At 41.4% G+C, this 15,136-nt stretch overlaps 2 protein-coding genes across 2 annotated transcripts; both read left to right on the forward strand.

Moving 5' to 3' along the window:
• The first annotated feature begins 876 nt into the window (after nt 1-876).
• adamts1 (ADAM metallopeptidase with thrombospondin type 1 motif, 1) lies at nt 877-5,940 on the forward strand. The gene is made up of 8 exons (XM_087791704.1): nt 877-1,685; nt 2,215-2,555; nt 2,646-2,778; nt 2,857-3,314; nt 3,390-3,576; nt 3,657-3,835; nt 3,946-4,121; nt 4,204-5,940. The coding sequence occupies exons 1-8, from the start codon at nt 1,079-1,081 to the stop codon at nt 4,934-4,936; spliced, it is 2,814 nt and encodes a 937-aa protein (XP_087647830.1). The 5' UTR covers nt 877-1,078; the 3' UTR covers nt 4,937-5,940.
• A 1,827-nt stretch (nt 5,941-7,767) lies between these two features.
• Nucleotides 7,768-13,914, forward strand: cyyr1 (cysteine/tyrosine-rich 1). Its single transcript, XM_087792592.1, has 4 exons — nt 7,768-7,987; nt 9,108-9,207; nt 10,286-10,446; nt 13,173-13,914. Exons 1-4 carry the CDS (start codon nt 7,912-7,914, stop codon nt 13,304-13,306), a joined length of 471 nt encoding a protein of 156 aa, XP_087648718.1. The 5' UTR covers nt 7,768-7,911; the 3' UTR covers nt 13,307-13,914.
• The last annotated feature ends 1,222 nt before the right edge of the window (nt 13,915-15,136 follow it).

A 15,136-nucleotide genomic window follows, 5' to 3' on the forward strand; every position in this document is an offset into this window, starting at 1 on the left:
CGTTGAACAGTTTAGCGGCAGGTGAATCATGGAAAAGTTTGGAAATCGTTATTAGAGTTTCTGACGCCACCTAGCGGCGTCAGGGGGAACATCTTCTCCAGGCGTCCCCTCTTAAGGTGGAACGACATCTCTCAGCCTGGTCCCCACTGACTTGTTGCGTTTGTGTGGAAAAGTTTAACATCGGAATTTAAGTACGTAATGATAATACATTCATGTGTCACGTGTTGTAAGTCTTAACGCTTTTATATGGTGAATACTCAAGGGTTTTAGTGACACTATTGCATTTTAGAGGAAATTTAAGTTTTTTAAGTTTGTGGTATTTGAAACTTTGGACTTGTGAAAACTTTAAAAAACTGTGTGTTGGACGATAGGGGCCAGGCTACGAGGGTGGGGTGAGAGACCGGTTGACAGGGGCTTCTCCCCGGTTTGTTTTGCGCAGTAAAGCAGCTGAAGTCCGAAGTGTTCCACCTTAAGACCTCATCGGCCCCGCTCGGCTCCCTCTCCCCGGTGCAGACCTCCGGCCGGAGCGCGTCCGTGCGCAGGAGTCTCGCCCCAGAAAGATGGTTCTTCTCTCTGCCAGCGCTCAGTAAAGAGTTTGGTGTTGAGCAATAAAAAAAACATCGCCCATTGACGAGGCGAAGACTGTCCAGAGGTTCCTGCGCCAGGAAGACTTTCTGTTCTCTCCCGTGATTGCTGTGGCAACGCGCCAGCTCCGTTGTTGCGTTAGAGTTGCGCACGGGATTTGCCCCCTCACACATCAAAGGAAAGTCAGGGGGAAAAAAAGGGGGTGGTCCCTGGACTACGAGGAGGAGGAGGGGGTTCGGATATATATAAGGGGGGACCGGCTGGGTTCTGACTGCAAGGCAAAGACACCAAAGCGAGCAGGTCAGCGAAGCCAATCCTAGACCTGGACCTCTCTTGGATTTAACTGACCATAAACTTGTAACTTCTATTTAGAAGAAAAACTTTTCCAACTGGATTTGATCTTTAGAGTTTTTTTAATCTGTGATCTTTTGGTGCTGGAAAAGTAGTAAATACTGGCTTTTGTCAAATCAGAAAGTCGGATTTCAGTTGAAAGATGTGGTTTATTCACGCGTCCATCGGCTTCATGGTCGTTCTGTGCGCCGGCGCAGCGCAGGACTCCTGGGAGGAGAGCACCGTCATCCCGGTTCGACTCGACCCGACAGCCCGAACCGAACCGCGGAGGACTCTGTCCCCGGAGGAGCGCGAGAAGGAGTTAGAGATGCGGGTGTACAGGCTGGATGTATTTGACAAAGAACTGATCCTGCATCTTGAGCCAGACCACACTTTCCTAGCCCCGGGGTTCGTCTTCCACATTGTGGGTACCCCCGAGTCCGGACCGACCCAGGAGCCCCCGGAGGAGAACTGCTTCTACTCCGGGACCGTGAACGGAGAGGAGCACTCGGCCGCGGCTCTCAACCTGTGCCACGGACTCAGAGGTGGATTCTACTCAGAGGGGGAAGAGTTCTTCATCCAGCCCCATAACTCCAGTGGCTTCTTGGGTCCCGATGAGGAGGAGGGAGTCCACTTGATCCGGCGCAGAGGTCGCGCAGGTTTAGCGGTGGATGGCAGCTCCAAGTGCGGGGTTAATGAGGACGAGGAACGAGTGCCAAGCAACCTGGAGAAGAAAACCAAGCCCTTGGGCGACCAGGCAGAGCAACCTGGTAAGATTTACGCATTTATTAACATTCATTTGTCTAAAATACAATTGGAAGTCACTAGAAAGTTTGGAAAGAATATCTTTAATTTGCTGACTCAGCAGTTTTTTAGCTCCTCAGGTGTCTTTTTTGACAACCCTAGTGAAGAAGGAGGGGAAGGAAAGGGTTATGTGAGGAAGGAGGGGAAAGTTTTCCAGAGTAGACAGAAGGGGGAGAAAAGGAGGGGGAGGTTGGGGCCAGCCAGAGCCCGGCAGTACTGAGACGTGTAAACTCTCCCCTGGTACTATACTCGCCGGTAGATTTTTTTCCTCTTAGAAAGGATTTTCTCACTATTTTCCACACTGCAAGTTCATTTTTTAAGGGGAGGGGGAGCATATGTGGCGTGAGTCACAGCCAACTCCCCCAGGAACCCCCAAGAATATGTTCCCAAATCTTTGAAAAATAGCAATGATAGAACTGACTTAATCAGAAAGTACATTTTGTTTTTTTCTGTAATCTCAAAAGTTGACCGTACAATCTTCTTTCCTCCCATCAGTGCACCAGAGGACCAAACGTTTTGTGTCTACGCCACGCTACTTAGAGATAATGATCGTGGCTGACCAGTCCATGGCTGAATTCCACGGTGCCGGTCTAAAGCCTTACCTTCTGACCATAATGGCTGTAGCATCCCGCCTCTACCGCCACCCCAGCATCCTCAATTCTATCAGTCTGTCGGTGGTGAAGCTGTTGGTGGTGTACGAGGAAGAGAGGGGACCTCAGGTTTCATCGAATGCCGCCATGACCCTGCGCAATTTCTGCCAGTGGCAGCGTCAGCACAATCCACCAAGTGACCGGCATCCGGAGCACTATGACACGGCCATGCTCTTCACTAGGACTGTAAGTGGCTCAGAAATATGATGATATAAAAGTATAGGAACTGAATTTTTGAGAATTGATTTTAAAATGTTTCCTGTAACTTTTGACCAGGATCTCTGTGGCGCCCACTCTTGTGACACCCTGGGAATGGCAGATGTTGGGACAGTTTGTGACCCTGAAAAAAGCTGCTCTATTATCGAAGATGATGGACTTCAAGCGGCCTTCACTGTGGCCCATGAACTTGGTAAGTTTTTGAGAGCTTGAAATTCTACCTTTGAAAAATGTCGTCAAGATTTAATGTTGTTTAATGTATGTTCTCTAGGTCATGTCTTCAACATGCCTCATGATGATGCCCAGATGTGCTCTGGAGTCAATGGTGTCCACTGGGGTTCCCACATGATGGCATCCACCCTCTCCAACCTGGACCAACAGCAGCCATGGTCCCCCTGCTCTGCACTTATGATCACCACGTTTTTGGATAACGGCCACGGTCAATGTCTGCTTGATAAGCCCGTCAAGCCTCAAGTTCTCCCGCCAACCCTTCCCGGCACCATTTACGATGCTGACCATCAGTGCCGGCTGACGTTCGGTGACGACTCCCAGCACTGCCCGGACCTGAGCACGACTTGTGCCGCTCTATGGTGCACGGTGACCACATCCAACGGGTTGCTTGTATGTCAGACTAAAAACTCTCCCTGGGCCGACGGTACACCATGCGGGCATGACAATTACTGCCTGGCTGGACAATGTCTGACAAAGAGTCAAGCTGCCAAACATCAAGTAGGTGTTGGATTTATTGAACAAAAAATCTAGGTCTGTTATCAGCTAGTCTTATTGTTGTAATCTTGTTTTCAGACACCTGTTAATGGCGGATGGGGATTATGGGGACCCTGGGGTGACTGCTCTCGCACTTGTGGTGGTGGAGTGCAATACTCATTCCGCGCCTGTGACAACCCCTTGCCCAAAAATGGTGGCAAGTACTGTGAGGGGAAGAGGATCCAGTATCGTTCATGTAACACGGAGGTCTGCCCCGATGTAAATGGTGAGACACTGAGAATTAAAAACGTCTCTTAAGTTTCTCTTAAAGTAAACATACTTAAAGTCCAACTTTTCTTTTCCCAGGTTTGTCATTCCGTGAGGAACAGTGTCTGGCTCACAATGACATGTCAGCCCAAGTGTCTCTGGGATCAGGAGAGGGGGTTGAGTGGGTGCCAAAGTATGCTGGCGTCTCACCCAAAGACCGCTGCAAGTTGATGTGCAGAGCTAAAGGGACTGGATACTTCTTTCAACTGAAATCAAAGGTGAGAGATGCTGAAGATTGTTATTAGTTGTGTTGAAGACATCCTTCCTAAGGGTTTTATCTACTGCCAACACAAAACTCTAATTAGTTTGTTTTTTATCCGTTCCCCAGGTGGCTGATGGCACACCCTGCAGTCCAGATTCCACCTCAGTCTGTGTCCAAGGACAGTGTGTCAAAGCTGGTTGTGATCGCGTCATCGGTTCCAACCAGCGCTTCGACAAGTGTGGACTATGCGGTGGAGACGGCGCCACGTGTAAAAAAGTGTCAGGCTCTCTGGAGCGGGCCAGGTAAGCTGAAAAAAACAAAAGACATTAAACATTGTCATGACTTTGAACGGAAAGTTGACTTTTGCACTCTTCTCTGTTTAAGACCTGGGTACCAAGACGTTGTGACTATTCCTGCGGGGGCCACCCATCTTGATGTCAAGCAACGCTCTCCTGGCAGCAGTCGCCATGACAGCAGCTACCTAGCAGTACGCAAGATAGATGGAACCTATCTGCTAAATGGTGACTTCAAGCTCATGACACTGGAGACAGACATTGCCCTGAAAGGGGCTTTGTTGCGCTATAGTGGGTCGTCCGCGACTCTTGAGCGGCTTCGTAGTTTCGCCCCTCTTCCTGAGCCCCTCACCATCCAAGTATTGTCAGTCGGAGAAGCACCAAGGCCACGGGTGAAGTACAGCTACTTTGCTCCCAGGCCCATCTCTTCTTCCAGCAACAACTCAGGGCGCCGGCAGTCAATCAACGCCATCCGAGAGGTGGGTGGGGCTGAATGGACTCTCCGAGAATGGGGTCTGTGTTCCCAGACTTGTGGAGGAGGGACACAACAGAGAGAGGTGGTGTGTCTCGACTCCCAAGGTCGTCCGTCTAAAGACTGTCCAGAGGAACTTCGTCCCTTGGCTACAAGGTTCTGCTCCTCTCAGGCCTGTCCTTCCTGGCTCCTTGGAGAATGGTCAAACTGCTCTAAGACCTGTGACCGTGGCTACCGCAAACGTCAACTGCGCTGTATCGGTCATGATGGCCGCACACTGTCGAACGAGAGCTGTGACTCCAAAGATCGGCCGCGACCCCTCCTGGAACTTTGCTATCAGGGTGCCTGCTAAGAAGCAACTGATCTCTCACCATACTTGAGTTGCAAAACTCTGACCTTCAGTGCCTCACTTTCGTAACGAAGCAAGTGAATGTTTACATCCATTTAAGGCTACTTCAACTCCTGTTTAAAAAAGTGGGGGTCTGATAGTGACTCAGAGCGGCACTGCCATCAAGTGGCAGCAACAAGGACTGCACACACATAGCTCTCTTGGCTTTAAATACCAGTAGCGGCTCATCCTTCCATCCTGGAGGTGAACACAACTGGTTAGTTTGAGAGCACGCTGCTTACCACACCAGCGTCATGCCTTCATGTGTGGTGTGATTGTGTGTATGTGTGCGCACGTTTTAAATGCATGTTTTTGTGTTTGTCCAAGCTGGGCTGGACAAATTTGGGAGAGGTTCATACAGATTATATAAAAAAACGAAAAAAACTAAAGAAAAAAAAACAGATATTTTACGTGCTCAGCCCATCAGGTATGGAAAATAAGATAAGCCAGTGTTTGTTTATTTTTTTTGTGCGTGAGCAAATTGCCAGTCTGTGTTTATTTATCACAAACCTGTAGCACTTCCTGTTTGTTGTTTTTGCCAGCGGCACATTGTACCACCCGTTTGTCTCTAGATGCCTCAGTACTGTTTGTCCTGTTAGCCATATCCTTCCCTCTTCACATCTGTCCATGAGGGAGCTTTCCTAAGACCAAAGAGTGTGTGTGAACAAATGGTTGTACGTGTGTGTGGAGGCCTAAAGAGGGACTTGTCTCCTGCTACTACTTCATAAGTAAGTCTCTCCGTGCCTTCTGCGAAGGTATTTTGTTTTGTAATGGTTTTTCCTCATTTGTACAGAATATGCAAACCTTATTTATTTTTGTACAGCCTGTTAAATATAATCATGTGGCTTTTTAATATAATTTTTTCTATTTGTCATTGAGATCACAGAAGGAAGCAGAATATGCAGAGTATTTATACAGTGTTATATATTTGGTCGTAGGTTCATGAATAAAGTATCACATGACTTGTGCAGCGCATCTGTTTGGTCTTTTATTTATGTTTTTTTGACAGACATGGTTGTTTTGTAATAAATTCTCAACACAAACACAGACAGAAATGACTGTCCAAAGACAAAAGAAAAGGAAGCGTGTCATAAAAAGAGCAAAGAGCTGTCATGATATATGAAAGACAGAAAGAGTTAGAAGCAGCAGAAACAATAATACATGGGTTTTCAATTGGAGCGACCTGAAATGACTTCATCAGAGCAATGGTTCACATGGAAACGTTTAAAGATCGAGTTAGGAAGGCCTGACTCAGTTGGTTTGGACAGAGGATAGAGGAAATACAGGAGAAAAGTCGGATGAGCAATACAAGAAATTGAAACACAGGGTAAAATAAAACGAGATGACACCCAATGAGGTACATTAGATACATGACGAAGAGAAGCGAGACTCTGGAGGGCACTCAAGATAGGTTAGAATAGAGCGGACATGTGGAAAGAAGCCCCCGGTGGCCACATACGGTTGTTGTCTGTATTGATGTGGCCCTCATGAGGTCAAAAGAAGAGACTAATCAGACATATCATGTAGAAACTAACAATTTCATTGTATATGTATTTATATTATTCATTAATAGTTCAAAAATAATAGCATAGGGCTTTTGTTCTAGGATATTACCTCTTTTTTTGTGAATAAGTATTGCTCAACAAAAAGATTTAAGTGTATATTCAAAAATATATTATAATAAAATGTATAATTTAAGCCTATATTACTTTATATTATTTGATTTGTCTTGTAACATACATTTCTTACATTATTGTTCCCGTTATATTTAAGTCTTCTATTCCTTTTTCTTGATGGCCCCTCACATCAGTTACTGTACAGAATGTGGCCCCTGTAATGGCCTGTAACTGTAATGGCCTGTAACAATAAAATCAAATCATTAAAACGATTTTGTATATTTAAAAGAAACGAAACATTTCCATTCAATATAACCTATAAAAAACAGTTTTGGTTTAAGAGCTTTCCAATTTTAAAAATACACATCCGATAGTAAAAATAACAGTCTTAAAGCAGCAATGGGTAGTTTTGGGTACCTTAACATTTTTGTACTAAAATAACTTGTGATGACACATCAACTTAAAACTAGTTGAATGACTCAAATATACAGTGACTTGAGGTGTTTTGTGTGATTTTTATTTTCACTGTTAAAGTTCCTGGGGATGGTGTGAACATGCTACATATCACACTGGTTGTGTTTTTTTTTTTTTACAAAGCCGTCATAACACATATCATATTTCATTATCCACGATCTGATTCATTACCTCATCAATATCATCCTTCATTCATCAATGGAAGTCTGGAAACAGAAAAGTCTTCCAAATGCTACAAACCGGGACATGGCAACTTTCTGCGATGTTTAGCGAGTGCTCATGGGAAATGTGGTCTCCCGTCGGGCTAAACACTACCACTTGAGTCCATTGGTGTCGCTCGACTAAAAATCTCATTGAGCTACTTTAACGTAACTTGTTTGCATTGTTATATACTTTAATTATTCTAAGATATATTATGTATACATTGTTATGATCCATATAAATGTATATACATCTTTTAAATGTTTAGTATTGTTTACGATACACGCGGTAATACGGTTATTATAAATACTATATAACACCTACAAACGTGTATCACAAGCTACTGCGCTGGGTCTTTTATTTTGAAGGGCGGAGCTACTCGGTGCGCCCCTCATGAAGGGGGAGGGAGTAGAAGAAACTTTCAGCCTCCAGCAGGAGGAGGTGAAGACATAGACTTCCACGCGTGTTGCCACAAACGTTGCCTGTTTTTTTTGGTCGGCGAATCCCAAAACCAGTGAGAAAGATCGTGCACGAGTGTTTGTGAAGGGGAGCGAGAGGATGCGGCTGGAGGAGCGCGAGAGGTGACGGCAGGGGATTGAACCTTCAAACATCTGATCCTGAAGTCCATCAGAGGAGTGAAGGGGCGCAATGGAAAACCCCTGGAGAAGAGGGGATGCTGGAGGAAAGCTGTTGCGAAACTCGCTGTTGCTCTCTTTATTCACAGGTGAGGTTGTTGGTTCCATTCTTGTTGTGTGTTTATAGGGACTAGTGCTCGTTTGAAAAGAGGGTGGTGGGCCCCCAATGGTCCCTGTTGAAAAGATGCTGAAACCTAGCTCATATGTATTTATAAATCTATTTTTTTTTTTTCAATATTCATTATAAGACATCTGATATCAATATATATTTTAGTTACTTTTTTTTCACTAATTAAATCTTGTGCATTTTAAGTCTTATGATCGTAATGGTTTCATAAGACCAGAAACCCTTAATTAGGTTTGATTTAATGTGACTTAAATGGTCATTTTGCTGAACTCCATTCATTGTTTAAAAATTTTAAATCTGGTTTAAGGAAGTGCAATGATGTTGCTGCTGAGCTCACGTTCTTACATAGAGACACAGATAACATCAGGTGATTTTTAACTTCTGAAGATTCAAGATTACAGAGCACAACTACACATTAAAAGCCTGTAATAAACAGGTAACCTGGTAGAGGAATGACAATGTTTATCAAGTCTGGGTTCAACGGTAAACCAAAGTCCTTTTATACTGGCCCTCCACTTTTATTTCTCAGTCCAATAACACACATTTAAAGAAAATTTAATTTCGATTTATAAAATAAACTAAACTAAATCTCAAGTGATTAATGTTCAGGCAACACAAGCATGAACTCCACAAGTAACACAAGCATCACATACAAGGTGAAATGTGCTTAAAAGAACAACAACAAAAAGTACATTTTTATTCTTGTTCAGCTTAAATAAGAGTCACTACTGAAGTCCTGGCGTGGGGGAGGCCCAGGTTGTGTGTTTAAAGGAGGGGTGGGTGTGACAGACACGGTGTCATTGTCTCCCACCAGTGTGCCGAGAGACAGGAGCCAGGACCTCCGCGGACCACCCAGGAGCAGCACGACTGCTGGGGCCGCCTGGAGGCATTTACATGGAAATATGGCAGCGTTTCTGTCAGGGCCGCCGAGTTCAGTGGAGTTTGTGTTAACAGTTGTGTTTCCTCACTGCCGGTGTGGCACACGAAACGGGGTCAATGTGTTTAAAAGACGGTGGTATTGGGGAGTAATCTGCTATACTTTAACATCAGAAGATTAAAACCTGTGATTCTTTGCACTGCAGGAAGGAGTGAGGCTCAGTGTGAAGGCTGCATAGAATACTGCTGCGATGGATCGCCGCCTTTCTGCTGCTCCTACTACGCTTATGTAGGCGACGTGCTCTCGTAAGTCAATGTGGTGAATATATATCATCATTTTCAACTGTTATTATACTTTTCTTTTTAATAATTTCTATAAATCACTTTTAAAAAATTGAAAACGCATACATGTTAGACATTAAACAATTAATAATAGTAATAAAACCCAAACCAAATTACTTTAAAAGTAGATTAGATGGAACTTTTCCTCTTTTTCAGTTGTTTTATTTAGGTTTTAATTTCTTGTACTGGCAGTCAAACAATTTTCTGTTGATAAAAAATTATGCAGGGGTTTTAAACTCGATTACACAAGTGGCAAACATATATGTTAAGACATTGAGATTAATGCTGAAAAACATTAACCAAATCTAACAGGAAGCATGAGTAAATCTTTCTAAAGTTATTTTTTCACATCGAAGTCCTTTAACATAACATTTACTCTTTTTTTTTAACATGTGTGTATCTGTTGACATCCGTGATCTCTCTCTAAGATACAGATGTTAACACTATTGTCACGGCTCATCAACATGGAACATTAATCTACCCGGATTTTGACTATCCGGCGGGCAACGTAAAATTAATAGTAGTATTCATGAGTCTTTAATGTAACAATAAAAGAAGATTAAGATTTCTGTGCATTATTGCTTGTTGTAAAGGTTAAAGGCATTTGAACCAAAACTGCTGAGTTGGCGTTGCCCCCCTTCTTTTCAAAAGTATCTGTGGGAAACAATGAATAAATGAACGACACTGTTGATAAAAAGATGCTTTAGATACACATTTAAGACTTTAAAAGAATATTTTATTGATCATGAGAAATATCTGCTGATGTCGCTCGTCCTCCATCTGCCCCCGTATGTTCCCTAACAGCTCAGCTGAGGTTAGAACGGACAGACCAGCTGTCTTCGAACGAGCATGGAGGCAGTTGACCTTTAACCTCAGCTGACTTGACCCACATCTGCTTTAGCCCTTTCACCCATTTGTCTGGCATCCGATCTCTTTCATGTGTTTGCCTCTGACGGCTTCATACGAGGTCCCACTCGTGTGTGAACGTCGATGGCCGCGTCCCATGTGTGTTGATGTGTGTGTGTGTGTGTGTGTGTTCCAGGGGCACTGCCATCTCTGGTATCGTGTTTGGCGTCGTGTTTCTGATGGGCGCGGTGGCGGCGCTCTTCCTCTGCGTGTGCATGTGCATGAAAAATGGACGTGGCGCTCGCGTTGGTGTGTTCAGCACATCCTACATCAACACTGTGACACAGGGTTACCCAGGTTTGTACACACAAAAAAATCCCTTTTTAATATAATATTTGCCTTTTTGTGATCCAGGTATCGGGTCATAAAACAATGATTTGTTTAGTAGACTCCATTTTGGTTTGAATGCCATGAACATTTCCTCAATTTAAATGTACTATTTCTGAGTTTTGGAGATTTTCCTGTTTACAAATGTGTTACACTTTAAGATAGCACTGCTATCAACTAGCTAAGCTAGCAAGTATACAAGTCATTTTAGATGACTTTCACTTTTAACTTGCAGTCAAAACAAAATGTCAGCAGTTTCATTGTTGACTAAGTGTCACAGGGTACTGAGGTTATTTTTGATTACCAATTTAAAAAAATTAAAAAGGATTTTGTCTACATGTGGGAAACCCTGTTGAGGACTTTGCTCCAGGGTTCGAGTGATGCGCTAAAAATACAATTAACATGACAATATTCACTTACTTTCAGTTGTATTTTTCTTTTGTGCAATACAAATATTGTTTGAATTTAGTAAATTGGTGTTGAGCATTTCACAGAATTGCGTGTTAACGATGCTACGGCAGTGATCTAGAAATAAAAAATACTTTGACAGAAACCCAATATATTGTTGTTCCTACAGCATTGCGATATATCGTATTGTTGCCACTGTACCGTGATATGTATCGTATCGCCAGATTCTTGCCAATACAAACCCCTGGTCAATGTTATATGTTTAAATGTAAAATAGTTTGTATACATTGTCTAAAAGAAATACTAATTTTCTTGTTAAGGTATATAGAGTATCAATTAAAAGCAAAAATCATTTGCTTGGTTTTTTATTTTATATACATTTTATGTGTGATTTTAAAGACATATTGTTCTTGTTAAAATAACTAAAAAATATGCATATTTGCAGTGACACGAAAAAATTAATTATATAATTCACATTACCTCAATTAAAGTGATAGTTCACCCAATATTATAGATTCACTCATTTTCTACTCACCCTCATGTCGACTAAGAGTTTGGATTATTATATGAGTAATCCGTTTCTTTTTAGAGTTATAGGCAAAAAATGTAGGTCGATTTTAATGTAGTGACACACACTTAAAAACCAATCCAAATACCTGCATGGTGCTCGTCTATAAAATCCATCTGGTTGTGACACCTGAACCTTCCAGTTAATTTATTATTGCTATTTGATTTAATTGTTGTTTTTTGTTTAACTTTCCTAAAAGTTACAAGTTCTTACATGCTTTTATCATCTCACTGAATCACTGCCAGTCTTAAATAACAGAAACAGATAACAAATAAAAAATAAAATGGTGTGACCGTTCGAAGGTTTGTTTCTCCAGTAAACTGGACCAACACAAGCATCTTGACGTGTCAGGACTCACAGGCTTGTGTTATTTGGGTGAAAATCCTGTCATTTTTCAAAATAAAGCTCGTATCAGACACTAATAATCAATATGACAAAAGCCGAAGATATTTGTTTCTGTGTGGTCCAGTATGTAACGGCTCTGAGACGGTCACAAGTCAAAGCTCGCGACCACAGGGGAGAGTTCAAGCCTAGGTCACCGGGTTCTACTTCCAGATCTCATGACTCTCCAGCCACTGAAGTGAGCGATCAAAAGTTTCTCAAATCATCACTAAATGTATATTCATCTCGCCGTCTGGCTGATCTGATTCTGCGACATGTCGCGTCTCTGCCGGTGTCTGTGCGTGACACAGGATCCTGTGTGTCGGCCGGAGCCCCGAGTCAGACCAGTGTAGCGTGACAACACTGAAGGAGCAGGAGATGAATAAATGATGACTCTCAATCCAGTGGTGGCCCGATTCCTAACTACCTTATGTTCTCTCCATGTGGTTGTTCAATCTCATCTGTGGCGGTCATAAAGCCTCTAAAATCAAAATTCAATTGTTAAGTTGAATAATATGGCAGTTATTTATGGATGAACAACTAAACCACCATCACGCTGTCTGGGATGAATCATTACATGTTTTGTGAACTAGCAATGAATCACTCATGTGACTCTTTAGTTGACCTGTTGCTCGGTTCTATGAAGACCATAATGATTAACGTTTGGCTTTCAACTTCACAATGTTGAAACCACTATGATATACCTGGACTTGAGTTCTTCTCGCTGTAACTCATATAGTCATCAAAAGTCATTGATTGATACACAATTTCGTGCAGGCTTTTCCTTGGTTTTCTGAGACTCCTGTGTTGTTTTCGTTGTTATCTTGATCTTTTTAGTATATATTTTATTGAGTTTTGTTTTGATTGTTTAAGCGCTTTGTGACCCTGGTCTGGAAAAGCGCTTTAAATATATAATTTACTTACAAACTGTAGACAATTGACACTATGAACTGCTAATTCATATGTCGCCACTAGGTGGAGGCGTTCGCGCTTCAACATGTATTGGGGTTTCCAGTAAATGAAGAGTTATTATTCTTCCCACCTTGGGGAAATGAAGGTTGTCATAGAGGTTCACAGTAATAATAATAAATGTTTCTTTATAAATGATAAACTATAATATCAAATGGAATAAATACAACTTACTTACTTAGTACAAGACAATATACATTAGTACAAGACAATACACATTATTAAAAGAAAATAAAAGAACACACACTACAGAAGTACAGAAGATTTTAAATTAAAAAAACACTAAAGCAGGTTTTTCCAATTATTTTTTTTCACCTTTTTTTCCAGTGAAATGTGTATTTGCTGACGTCATCCTTTGTTTCCCACTCAGGACCTCCACCTCCGTACACTTACGACTACGAAATGTTTCCCCCCCCTCGACACCCGCCGCCCTACACCCCGACTCAGCCGGGAGCTGCCAGCTACTCCCCTCCTCCCCCATACTCGGGCTGTGCAAGCAAATGAAAGCAAATCTCACTGGATAAGGATTGAGATCTCAGCAGGTCCACGGTGCAATTACTTTCAGAACCTTCAGGTGTTAAATGCGACTGGAATTTGACCGGATTTGGGTCACATCTCCGAGGCCGGGTGCGGCTTCTCCTTCCTGCTGGTAACCACTGTCTTCTGTGTGGTTTGAGCAAGGCATTTTTTCAAACAACCCTCACTGTGATTGTCGGGCTTTACTTGAATGGTCTTCCGAGGACGGCCAATTGGCTTTGGTTTGAATTCATTTATTTTGTATTTACTTAATTTATGACCATGATGTGAACACAGACTGCAGATGAAACTCTTTTTCTGAGGAATCACATGTATTGTGTTAAATCTTAAATGTGTTGTGCTGTCCAGCAGAAATGATGTGTATTCATACATGCAATTACATTTTTATAACATTTGTAAGTGTGTGTCTGTTTGTATGTGATTTATTTAAGTTTTAAGAAGATCATCTTCACTCGTGAACCAACCGTTTGATTTCTAAAATCTTAAATGAAATGATGATTGTGGACAGCAGAGGGCGACAGAGGGCTACTTATTTTTCTTCATGGACGTGCAGCTGATGAAATCCCATATGAATCCGGGAAGGACATGTTATTTCAAGAATCATTTATTTTCCGTTACCATGGTGATAAAGACAAACACAAGACGTGTAATAACGAATGACTTAAAATGATTGATTGACTAGAATATATTTATGATATTGCCAAATAAATTCTGGCTCACCAAGTGTATTAATGTGTTAATACTAGTGTATTAATCTGGGCCAGCCCACTGAGTAACGTTGCTTTAGTCACTTTATTGGCAAAACAAGATTGCAGTGTCTGGATTTGTATTAACATGCCAAAACCGTTCCGTTTGGTAACTGGATGAACCACAGATTCTAGACCAGGGTTTGGCAGTTAGAATCCCTCAGGCGCCACATTATATACTGTTACTGTTGTAAGGGGCTGTTAAGTCAAAAGCAGATATGAAACAAATAGCTTTAATATGACAGTAAAACTTAAAATACAAGAATAAACATTACATTATAAATGAGCTTTGGGTGTAATTGGATTGAATGTTTTATTATTTTAGGTTTTACATTTTATTTAATTTCTTACAACAAATACAAAAATTCAAAACATTAAGTAAAATTATAATCGGAAACGTTTATTGACAGTGACACAACATCAGATTTACTTGTGGCGGAAGTACAGAATAAAATAATGAAATAAGATGACACACAAAAGAAGCAAAAGAAAAACAGAACCAAGTAGCACTAAGGCAGCCTAAATAAGTTGATATTTTTATAGTTCAATATTTTCTCTCAAGTGAATTTGATTTAGAAATATAATATCGAAACAAAATATTCCCCCAAAAAGAAAAAAGAGAGATAAATAAGTCCTTTAACTGTGGTATTTATTGAAATAAATGGGTTAACATTGTTATCCCTCAGACGCATTTTTAAATCATTTTTAACAGTGAAACTGTGTGGAGAGAAAATATATACGTCTGAAATAGGCTCCATCTGATGAGGAAATCAAAATCCGAATTAGAAAACCTTTATTGCCAGTGGTGTAAACACAACACTTGAATTTGTTGTGGTGGCATTACAGAGTTTAAAAATTAAATAATACGAATGAAATTAAAAAAGATGATTAAAACTAAAACTAAAATGAATTAAAATTAAATTAAAATGAGAGACATTACCATAGAAAGGCCTATAAATAATTAATAGTTTATAAAGTAAAATGCATTACACTTTAATGAAATAAAATGGGTTTAGTATTAATGAAATTGCAATGTAACAAAAGGATATAA

The sequence above is a fragment of the Callionymus lyra genome, chromosome 5, assembly GCF_982586985.1.
Source record: "Callionymus lyra chromosome 5, fCalLyr1.hap1.1, whole genome shotgun sequence".
NCBI lineage: Eukaryota > Metazoa > Chordata > Actinopteri > Syngnathiformes > Callionymidae > Callionymus > Callionymus lyra.

What these genes read in the sequence shown, in the direction of transcription:
- adamts1 (XM_087791704.1), top strand. Translation starts at nt 1,079, where the DNA reads ATGTGGTTTATTCACGCGTCCATCGGCTTCATGGTCGTTCTGTGCGCC. An exon ending in GGTCTGCCCCGATGTAAATG is followed by an intron (nt 3,577 to 3,656) that starts GTGAGACACTGA and finishes TTCTTTTCCCAG; the next exon opens with GTTTGTCATTCCGTGAGGAA. An exon ending in GGCTCTCTGGAGCGGGCCAG is followed by an intron (nt 4,122 to 4,203) that starts GTAAGCTGAAAA and finishes TCTCTGTTTAAG; the next exon opens with ACCTGGGTACCAAGACGTTG.
- cyyr1 (XM_087792592.1), top strand. Translation starts at nt 7,912, where the DNA reads ATGGAAAACCCCTGGAGAAGAGGGGATGCTGGAGGAAAGCTGTTGCGA. An exon ending in GTTGCTCTCTTTATTCACAG is followed by an intron (nt 7,988 to 9,107) that starts GTGAGGTTGTTG and finishes TTTGCACTGCAG; the next exon opens with GAAGGAGTGAGGCTCAGTGT. An exon ending in TGTGACACAGGGTTACCCAG is followed by an intron (nt 10,447 to 13,172) that starts GTTTGTACACAC and finishes TTTCCCACTCAG; the next exon opens with GACCTCCACCTCCGTACACT.